The sequence below is a fragment of the Drosophila sechellia genome, chromosome X, assembly GCF_004382195.2.
Source record: "Drosophila sechellia strain sech25 chromosome X, ASM438219v1, whole genome shotgun sequence".
Taxonomy (NCBI): domain Eukaryota; kingdom Metazoa; phylum Arthropoda; class Insecta; order Diptera; family Drosophilidae; genus Drosophila; species Drosophila sechellia.
The window spans coordinates 1851132-1861991 of record NC_045954.1 but is presented as its reverse complement, the minus strand read 5'-3'; the positions used below and the strand labels follow the sequence as shown (position 1 = coordinate 1861991).

General features: G+C 46.5%; 3 protein-coding genes across 4 annotated transcripts; 1 reads left to right on the top strand and 2 right to left on the bottom strand.

Moving 5' to 3' along the window:
- Window positions 1-4418: 4418 nt before the first annotated feature.
- Window positions 4419-5661, bottom strand: LOC6616061 (protein KTI12 homolog). Its single transcript, XM_002040391.2, has 3 exons — window positions 5318-5661; window positions 4907-5253; window positions 4419-4839 (listed from the first exon to the last, which is right to left on the bottom strand). The coding sequence occupies exons 1-3, from the start codon at window positions 5580-5582 to the stop codon at window positions 4552-4554; spliced, it is 900 nt and encodes a 299-aa protein (XP_002040427.1). The 5' UTR covers window positions 5583-5661; the 3' UTR covers window positions 4419-4551.
- A 249-nt stretch (window positions 5662-5910) lies between these two features.
- On the top strand, window positions 5911-7945 carry LOC6616060 (protein SMG9). Its single transcript, XM_002040390.2, has one exon. It carries the CDS (start codon window positions 6013-6015, stop codon window positions 7474-7476), a length of 1464 nt encoding a protein of 487 aa, XP_002040426.1. The 5' UTR covers window positions 5911-6012; the 3' UTR covers window positions 7477-7945.
- LOC6616059 (carnosine N-methyltransferase) lies at window positions 7790-10737 on the bottom strand. Of its 2 annotated transcripts, none has more exons than XM_002040389.2 (6): window positions 10497-10737; window positions 9860-10106; window positions 9290-9459; window positions 9081-9221; window positions 8754-9011; window positions 7790-8692 (listed from the first exon to the last, which is right to left on the bottom strand). In XM_002040389.2, exons 1-6 carry the CDS (start codon window positions 10619-10621, stop codon window positions 8266-8268), a joined length of 1368 nt encoding a protein of 455 aa, XP_002040425.1. In that variant the 5' UTR covers window positions 10622-10737; the 3' UTR covers window positions 7790-8265. The 2 variants fall into 2 exon arrangements, with proteins under 2 accessions (XP_002040425.1, XP_032582551.1); XM_032726660.1 differs by having other exon boundaries at window positions 9290-9408.
- Between the last annotated feature and the right edge of the window lie 123 nt (window positions 10738-10860).

Here is a 10860-nt window from a genome sequence, read left to right as displayed (position 1 = left end):
GCGTTTCGTAACTTTCGACTGATTGCTGTTTTAATATGGCACATCATAAATTTATCAGATGGCAAACTGGGTATTCTTAAGCTAGCCAGAACAACAAGCATTGTGCATCTTGCATTTGTCAAACTTTTAGCTTTTCATTTTCCCAATGAGGGAGGCAGCTAAATACGAACACAATCAATCCAATGGCACATAATTAGTAATCATGACTAAGGATAGAAAAGCGCGTGACAAAGAGGGAGAAAGCAGGAAAGAGTGCGATACGGAGACAATAAGAACTTTATCGAGGCACTGACCCCTGGGTGATTTATAAGTTACGTATGTATGTGTGCATGGCCAGCACCGACTCCCCCTGTTACTCCCCTATTCTCCTGCCCCTCCCACTGTGCATAATATTGTGACAGCTATCAAATGGCAAGAGGAAAATGTACAGCGGCGAACTAGAGATAAGGGAAATTCCTCTTCATTCCTTTCAACTTAGCCTGAGATCAAGCAACTGTGAACCGAGTGGCATAGGGCCACGGGGAACGGGGAATGGAACGGCGATCCAGCGGAACGGGTGGACACGGAACTGATAGGCGTGTTTACGCTAACGTAGAGACTTCTCAGGTTTGTGGAGTTCTCAAGTGGGCAATGCACCTTATCCCAGGGGAGATATTGAGTACGCGCTAAATAAACTTCAAGTTCATTGGCATTGATTAAAATGCAAGGCGAAACGAAATGGAACCGAAGGCATCGAAACAAAAGGAAATGAAACACGCACGTATTCACTTGTGTATATGCAACACAAATTTTTACAAAGCGAAAAGTTCGAAGCAGTGTTTTTTTTTTGTAAAATATAAGAAGGTTAACTGCCTTCCTTAAGCTTCCATTTCGACAAACCTGAATATTTGAAATAGCTAAAGACAAACACCAAAACTGGAATCTACTTCGCACCGCAAGTGTGCTATTTCGGCATTTGACAGCTGTCAGAATTCGGGATGCGGGATTGAAAGCCATTGGTTTTCGGTTTTCCGGATTCCTGCCTGCATGGGGATTTCCCTATACATACCATATATTCCCATAATTGGGCGCCCAACGTACGTGTGATTGCGTTTGCGTTGCCCAAACCATTGCCTCCCAAATTGCCACCCTTGCCGTCCGTCTCTTTCGCGCACGGGTAAGCCATGTAAACGGGGGTTACATGACATTGAAACCGATTTTGAAGGTTTCAACGTTTGTGGCTCTGGACAGGGTAAGTTCTAACTGCTTCTCCAGAAATACCCGAAACGAAGAACATCAACAGAGCGACGAGAAAACAGACATAAAACCAGAATAAAGCGTTGCCCCTTTTTTACGGTCTCTTCCTTGTTTCTTTGCTGTAATGGCGAAATATACACAAATTTTGGAATCACTCTGACGCCCTTGTCACTACATTTTTGGTCGTTGACCTCGCACGAACACACAGATACAGCACTCGCGCAAGAATTCCAGTGGCGCGCAAAGGGGATACAAGTTTTGTGGTGCAGAGACCCCAAAAAGACCAAAAAGCCCAGGAACCGCGAACCAAGAACCCTTTGAAGTTAGTCAGGATTTGTTGCCTTAACTATTCCCGAGAATGTCCGAGCTGCGAGGACTCGTCTTGGGATCTAAAATCCCCTTAATCAACTGCCGCCTACTCCCCTGCGCCCAGGCACACATGTACATATAGCAATGTAGAGCCATTTGGGACTTGGTAACAAGCGGCAGTCGTAATGCGAAGAAGCAGGGAGCAGAAACAAAACAATGCCCAATGGCCCCAGTCCCCATTTCTGGATGCCACCCCCTCGCTTCCCGTGCCAAGCGGAGAGTCCCCAAGTTCTAGGCGTTGTTATCGTGCGTTTGCCAACCCACCCGCTACTCACAAACACACACACACATCGGCAATCAGGAAGAAGAAACCAGCCAATAAATGGGTACGAATGGAGCCGCACTTTCGATGCCCTCCCTTCCCACAAACAGGAGTCAGACACAACATAATTTTAAATAAACTTTGATAGTTTACAAATATTTCAAATACTTCGAAATACTTGTTTACGAAAATGTTACAAAAAAACCAAGAAAGTAGCTAGAATAAACATCCGCGAACAACCCTTTATTTGCGGTCGCGTTTTTTGCGTGTTTGGTTTATCGCAAATCGAACTTCATTTCACATACAATTTAAAAACTTGGCCAGAAAGGGCATCTGCAAGCCTTTAATATAATTGGGATTTAGCGGCATTAAAATCGTAGTCATCGACATTCAGCATCAACGATTGTTTATCAATGTGTAAATAAGCAGCGCATACGTGCTTACGTTCGTGTGCGTGTTTCGTATCTGTGTGTGAGTGCGTTCCCAAAAATTTCAATAGCAAAGGTCGATGAACTCGCCATCGGTAGCGCGAGAGAGAGAGAGAGAGAGAGCAAGAGACGTTTACGTTCATTGTTTTTGTTCCGCATTTCCACTTCCATTTTCTCTGACCATTTCTCTCAGCTCTCTTCGCCTCTCTCTTTGGCTTTGAGTTTTGCGCGCGCTTCCTCGTTGCGTTTCATTCATAAACAGAGAGCGGCGAACTCGAGCTCGAACTTTTTTATTTCAAGATATCTCGGCCAGGCCAACGAACCGGCCAACATGTGCTTCTGCTGCTTCTGCTGCTACACCTCCCACCTCTTTGGTGAACTTTAAGGCGCGGTGACTAAGCCCAAGCGCCCCCTAAACTGCTGAACTTAAGCCCAGCTGGGGTCTGTGGGGCTGTAGAGCCCCGCAGCCGTAGGCAAATTATAATGCCATCACCCGGATTATTGGTCAGTGATTAAAGTGTTGCGCCATTTGGCGAAATGTACAAGGTACTCGTATTTATGGGCAGAGCCTCGAATTCTAATTCTAACGGTCGGCACTATTTACATAAATGATATAATATGATCTAGTGTGGTAAACCTCTCCAGTCCTATCGATAATCCGAAGCGATTGTATATCGCTATGGGGAAGTTTGCGAAACATTTTGGGATTCAGCAATGCATGCGGAAGCTTAAAATGGCCAAGGATACGGAGACACTTCTTAAATGCTAGAGAGAATCCTTAGTGGTACTCACTTCAATTGGTCCCGTTGCAGCGGTGGCATCTTTGAGGCATTCGGCTGACGCTTCTCTAGTGGCCAGCGTTTGCGAGTACCGTTGATCCTGGAGCCGAGAGCGATACGGATATCGATAATGGTGGTGGCGGAACTGGGGCGATATCCATGCTCCGCCGGCAAGCGAGTATCCGACTACCGTTACAAGTTGATTACTTGCGGTTGCTTTGAATCACTCTTCTTTTGGTTTTTTTTTTGTTACACACTCACAGCAGTTGGCTTAAAACATTTCACTTGCAATTTAGTTGTTGTTCACATTAGTGTATTTGCATTCGTTTTCTTTTGTTTTGGGGCTGTTGGCTGATGCAGGATTTCAAGGTATCAAGGCTTCAAAATCAAGCAGCTGTTGATTTTTTTGCAGGACTCTTTAGTTAGATTTGCTTTATTTGGGTGGGTGGGGGTTAAACGTCAACTGCAACGGAGCACACACATAAAAAATTTAATTAAAAAAATAGCGTCAGTGCCAAGGTGTCGTTATGCATTTTTTCTTATATTTGCGCCACACACACACACACACGCACGCACACGTAAACTCACACACAAAACAAAAACAAGCCAATTTTCTGTTGAATCTTTGAAGATGCTTGCAAATTCTTGTTGTCAAGAATTAAAAAAAAAAGTTTTCTTTGCATTTATTCATGTTGCACTTGTAAAATTGTCGCACACACACACAGTGCACCTTGCTGCTAGGGCAGCTAAGATAGAGAAAGTGGGGGCGATGGAGGCCCTTAAAATTTGTTTCACATATCCAATCTACGGTGGTCAACAAAATCCTGGAGAGGCAACAAAAAAAACGTAAAAAAATAGTTATTTCGTTTTGTGTTATTATTTTATTTCTTGGCAACCCACAACGGAAATATCGTTTGATTTTCGAAGCGTTTGCTTTCCGCGCGCGACTAGCTCGTGGGATACACTGAACAATCCACCACCGACTGGCACCACCACTCCACTTGCCCCAATCTCGTGCTGCAGCGCTGCGTTGGAAGAGAGCGCGCTAAAGAGAGTGTTCTCTTCAATTCCCGCTGCGCAAGAGAAAAGTTCGTTCACTGAACTTTTTTTCGCTGTAAGTAGAGTAGATTTTATAGGCGAAGGAAAATATTTTTTAAATTCAAATGGAAATAACTAAATCTTATTTTTAATTGATTTCATGTAGTTGTTAACCCACTATATGTATTTTGAACAAAATGTATGGTTTTTCTTACGAAATAATAAATAAGCAGACCAAGTGCGCCACAAGAACCCAGTAGCGTCAACTTGATTTATCCATAGTGATAATAATAATTAAAATCGATCTTCATATTAGTATTTAAGCTACATATTTTATTTGATTTCTACATTTAATTGTGTTGACATCAGCCTAAAAACATTATCCTGCTGCCCGAGGTAAGAACTTCGTTTTAGCATTTGTCTTGCCGCAATCACAGTGCTAGCAGCCGATCGTGTTGGCATTGATGAACTGCACAAATAAATGCGGCACCTGCTCCAGCGGAGTGGGAGACGTCTGGCTGGCGTGGCACGTGCTCGTGATGAACTTCTGGCGCAGGCGGTTCAGCTGAAGGGCATTCATCGAAGTGGCGACCTTCACGGGATTTCTGCTCCCCGGGATGCGCAGCTGGCCGAAGGCCTTGATCTTGACCGCGCCGAGGATCTCCTTTATGATCGCCTGCAAGATTTTGTCCAGTTCGAACAGGTAGTTGGTTGCTCCCAGCGGCGCCTGCGGATTGGACAAAGCAGTTATTTGTGATATTTCGTCTTCGGCTCTGGCCAAGCTCTACGCTTACATTATAAGTACTCTGGTTAGGTGGAAGTGGCTGGGACTCGTACAAAGCGTTGTAGATGGCCTCCATGTCGAGCGTGTCCTTGGGCAAGACTACCACCAGCGGACTGTCCCAACGGTTGTTGCTCTGCGGCTCCTCGTAGCGCTGGCACAGAGCATCAAAAGTCTCTCTGGTGTAGGGAACATCCGAGTTGTCCACCGGCTGCACCGTTTCATTGTCGCCGGGCAGTTCATCTGACGCCGTTCGTCGGCTATTAAAGGTCCACGCCTCCTCCTGGGGTATGCAGGTAAACACAGTGCACTGGGTGGTCCTTGACACCTTGGACATGCAGAACAATTCGTAGCGGTAGCCTGAAAGAAATTTGGGTTGTGGTTTACGACCTCTTGCCTTGGCTGAACCTTTTTGAGAACTCACCTTTGATGTAGTTCCCGGCGTCCAAGATGACCAGATCGTCCTGGTTGAGGTGACGCGAGGCTTCCGACTTAAGATCGCTACGTACCACCTTCTCCTTCTGCGAATCACCTGTATGGGAATTCTTTCCAAAGCCCGCCTTGGGCACTGCCTCGTTTTCGCTGATTAGGTGCACCTTCCTGCCGCGCTCCACGAAGTGATCCCGCAGCTGGCGAGCACGTGTGCTCTTTCCGCTGGCTGGCAGGCCCGTAATCACCACGATTGGCATGCTTCCTAATTTATAACAATAAATAAACAAAGTAGGTGCCGGACGTTCCGTCCACGATGCACTCGGTTACCAACACTAGTAACAGCGTGCAAGATGAGCACCCAGCTGGTTTCGAGCTAGATTTAGATATGTGCTTGCTTTCACTTCTTATGCTTAAAATTTTTGGCTATAAGTCCAGTGCAATTGCGATAAAAAAAAGTGTACAATATTGTATACCCTTATTCGTTGGGCCAGCCGATTGAAATTTTAAATTAAAAATTTTCTCCTTCATTCTCGTTATTTTCCATTCTTAGCTATATTTCCATGACATCTTCGATGGTTATGTACATACCAGTGCTGCGAAACAATAGATTTACGTTGACACCCACGAACGTGTTCAAACGTACTTAAAATTTAGTTAAATATAAACCCCAAATAACCGGCTTCCGGTATGGCTGATTCCCGTCGTCGTTTCCGTAACAAGAAGCGGGATGAATCTTGCTCCGGCCTCCTGACACCCGTGACCATCGCCCGGCGCGAGGACTCCACCCGCATGATGCAGCCAAAAATTCTGCTAAAGAAGGATCGCGATCGGGAGCAAGAGACCTGGGACAGAGAGCGGGACAAGGATCGGAAGCTGGAGAGGGACAGGGAGGCGGAGTCGAGTCCCAGTAGTTACCCCGATACACCGCCGACCATCAAAACGATGATCGTCAATCGTACGGGTGAGGTGCGGCCTGCAGACAGGTGCCAGATGCCTTTGGCTGGAGGTGCTCTTGGCCAGGGAAGCGGGCAATTGTCCGCCGTGCCATCTAGCTCCGTTTGCTCCGCATTGGTTAGCTCGGAACCAACTAGCAGGGACAAGGGGAGCTGCAGTGGTGGTGCCAGAACTGCTGGCACCTCGGCCGGAGCACCGAATGCTCTTCAGGAGCATCAGCCGCCACGCATGAACCGTCCCACACCCCTAATCGTGGCCAATGGCATTTTTAATGCCAATGCCCGCAAGCTCTTCCACAAAACCAATACGGACTTCACCGTCATCGGGGTACTGGGTGGTCAGAGTTCCGGGAAGAGCACGCTGCTCAATCTCTTGGCCGCTGAGCGGTCTTTGGACTACGACTACTACCAACACCTATTCTCTCCAGAGGCGGATGAATGCATCTTTGCCACGCGTCACAAGTTTAAGCCAAACAATGGGCAGAAGAGCATTTTACGTCCACGCACGGAGACCCTACAGTTTTTCATCACCCGGGAACGTCACATACTGCTGGACACACCACCGTTAATGCCTGTGAGCAAGGAGTCGGATCACCACGATCTGCACTCCCTGGGCACCATGGCGCAACTGTTGAGTGTATGCCATATACTAATTTTAGTCATCGACGGCTTGGCCTTGGAGCAACTGCGTCTGATAAACGCTGCCCTTCGCCTAAGACCGACGTTTCCCTGCAAAGGCTATGTGCGGGATCACTTGCCGCAGGTGGTATTCGTCCGCACGCGTGCCCAGCGAATCGACTTTGAGATACAGCAGCGGGAACGACTGGACAAAAAGTTGGCCTACTTATACGGGCCGACGGGGCTGCCCATATACCGGGGAAAAGGCGATGCACGGTGCTTAAACTCCTTCCTGCTCCCGGAGGTGAGTAGCAACAAAGCCACCGCTTTCCACTGCTGCCTCGGAGAACTGGTGCGTCAGTTCCGAGAACGTATTCTCGGATCCACGCGCATCTCTATGTGCCACACCAGCACCGAACTCAGTGAGGCCATCTGGTTTGAGATCCTGGCCGAAAGTGCTCGCAAAACGGCTCCTCATTTCGAAAAGATCTACGCAGAGATCAAGTTGCGCCACCTGGACACACGCTGCCAGTGGCGATCGGACAATAGGCGAATGTTCTCTTCCAATGCCGAAAGCTGATCCACAGATTGTAAGTATGCGGTTGGTATAAAACTATGCAAGTGGGTGAAGCGGCTTGTACTGGGATACGCAAAGCACGGATTGCTGTCCTGAACCATTCAAGTGATTAAAGTTCCAGTGTCAATGCTTACCAATCCTTTTATTAATGACACGTGCAGTGCTATGGCCAATATATTCCGCTGAATACCGACCGACATCAAGTCTTTTTTAAAAGGAGGTGTTTAAAGTTAACATATGAATCAGAAGTTGAGATAGTGACTGATATACATATTGTTTTATAGACATATCCCTTATTAATAAAAGACTTTCAAAATAATTGTATAGCATTCACAAAGAATAGTATTTACATTTTTTAGTTAGGCTTAACGATTATCGATTTTTATCAACAGATTATTATTACACCTGTCGAATTCGTAGGTATCGATTTAAAGCCATTAGTAGTTGAACAAATAAAAACTATTTATCCTAATTTTTTAAGTTTTTCTTTTGGTATATTTGGTTGGCCTAGTTGGGACGCTTTTCCCATTTAAGTTAGCATGATGAGCGAGATATTGTCCTAAAATTTGCATCCTTTGAAAAATTAAAACTGCCATATATAACAGTGTATAAAGGAGTAAATATAGGTATAAAGTTTAATCTATAACATCGAAGCATTGCACTGTCGATTCGAGTTCCCTTTCTTGCCTATGACGTGGTAATTAAGATGTTCGTGATGCCATCTGTAGGTGGGTTTGCACTTGGACATAATTGTGGTGTTTGGGTGTGTTGTTCAGTTTGGTTCAATGGCAATCACGATGGCTGCGCCTTTATCTCAGTCTCGCAGTTGGCCGTGGCCAGCGGTTTTAGTTGCTGTTTTTCTTCCGTTTCATTTCGTTCCGGCTGTTGCTCTCCCTCCTCCTCCGCCTCGCTGTCCTCGCGCACAATAAGATCGTGTGGCTCCCTGGAGGCCTTGCGTTTGCCCCGCTGCTCCTCAAATAGATCCGGCTTGCGGCAGACCCAGAAAAGGCTCTGGTACTCGCTCTGCTTCATTGAAGACGGGTTCTGTGCGTACTTGGTACGGATGCCAGTGCGTGATTTCTCGATCACAAATCCCACGCTTTCCATGATAATGCAAAGGTCCTCAAACGCCGGCTCGATGCTGTTTTGCCCGCTAACGTCGCTAAAATGGTACAGCAGCGGCCCGAGATTCACCCAAATGCCACCAGGCGCGAGGATTCTGCAAGGATAATGTCAAAATCAACATCGCCGGTATACACGTTTAAATGAGTGCAACTCACTTGTAAATTGTGCGTATGAAGTCAATAACATTATTGGCACAATCGATGAAGAAGCACGTGGCCACGCAGTTGTAGGCGTTCGGCGTCTTGTAGACCTCCAGAAAGTCGCCAGCTGCTATTTCAAAATGGCCCTTGGGTGGATTTTTGAGCGGGCAGACGTCTGGGAAACGAACGGCGGCCACCTGATCCTCACGCCTTAAGTTATTCACATACTGGTGCACCCACGGATATAGCACGTACTTGTTCTCGTAGTCGCAGCTGCCGAATGAGACAACAGAGCTCGTTCAATACCCAGCATTAAAAAGCAATTTACTGCACTGGACTTACAGGTTGAGGACAAAATTGGAGGCGATCAGCATGAAGTAGGAAAACTCGTTGCCCTCGCACGAGTATCCCAAGCAGGCAAGCTCGTAGGTGAGCCGTCCCAATCCCGCTCCAGGCACTAGGATCTTTATCTCCTTCAGCTCGCTGTTTAAGATAAAGCAGACGAATATCAAATCGCTAAGTCTCCTCAAGTACGGTCCGTAGTCACTCACATATCGCTGTGCTTGAAGTACGCAACGATGCTGTCGATGATCGGTTTATACGATTGCTCCCGCTCCAGGGCTCCTTCAGTGCTCCAGTCGCGCGCAATCAACTTCAACGTCGACTGGGCCTTTAAAATTTTTAGAGGTTCAACGTCAGCTTCATCGAATGGAATATCAATCTGCGAGTTGAATTAGAGCGGGTGCGAGATGCATGGTTTGGGTGTCGTGCACAGATATGGAAAAGAAACAATACCGAATAGTTCCAATCAATAATTAAAAGAGAAACTGAAGATATTGGAAGGTAACCAAGCACATTAAACTATACATAAGGTAAGTAGTCTATTAAGAAGTAGAAATAATTTTTAAACACAAGAATGACTAGTTTAAACGTACATATTACTCTTCCCTTGTTTTACCAATAGTAATTCCAATATTTGACAATTTAAAGAGGGACAAAGCGGTGGGAAAAATAGATGATAAAGTAAATAGAGCAACATAAATTATATTAGATTGAGATTTGTGGGATGATGAAGGAGCGCCTCCTAGGTTTCGCATTCAACAGCAGCTTTAGAAAATTACCTGGTCCATGTCACCGTGCCGCACATTTGGCGGCGGCTCGTCAAACTCCGAGGGATCCCCAGTTGCCTCATCCGTCGGATAGAGGACACGCCCGCGCAATATTTCCCGGATAACCGCCTGGTTGCGATCGATGCACGTACGGACGCACTCCAGATGCCCTCGGTACTTAGTTAGCATGACTTGGTCCTCGCCAGACAGGCTGTTCAGGTAATCCATAGACCGCTTTAGCCGCTGACAAGCATATGGCCTGCATGGGAGAAATTAATTGATTTCCATTATCAGCAAGCATGCCTATCACCAGTGATGACACACTACAGTGTTTACAAACGCTGTATGGGCAATCTGATATCTTTGGTATGCAGATATTTTTCACCCAAATGTCAGCAATGGTGGTAATGAACACTTAGTTGTGGTTTCGCTTTATTACTTTAGAAGAGACCTCTTCTAGAGAACGGTGAGCCATTTGAAAACACTAGCCAGATTTGGCGTGAATACTCCCGCACCGCCAGCACTGGCGGCAAACGAAACGGTAGTATGTTGCTGTCACCGCACCGCCCCTCCCTCCTTGACGATCGGCTGGCAAGCGTCCGTTTGGAGCATGTGCTCCAGAACGCAGTTCAAAAACAATAACAATTACCCATAGTAAAGGAAGGCGTTCTGCACCTTCTGAATGTGCCTCTCCTCCTCCTCCTCGTTGATGACGAAGGTTCGGGCCAGCTGCTCGTCCATTTTAGGATGCATTGGGAACGTAGCGCAGTCCATGGTGCTCAACTGGGCGCGTCGTCAGCGGTTTCAATGATTATCTATGCTACTTAAATCCTGGAGTAATCCGTTGCCTTTGCATTCTGATGTCGTCTCTGTCGTCAACTGAACTCGGCACCTTAGATCTGGTTACACTGTCGATGACATTGGGAATTTAATCGATAACATCCGTGCTCACAAATCCGTTGCGCGCTTTTTGAATTTGGAAAACTTTGGCAGGCGTGGCCAAATATGTGAAC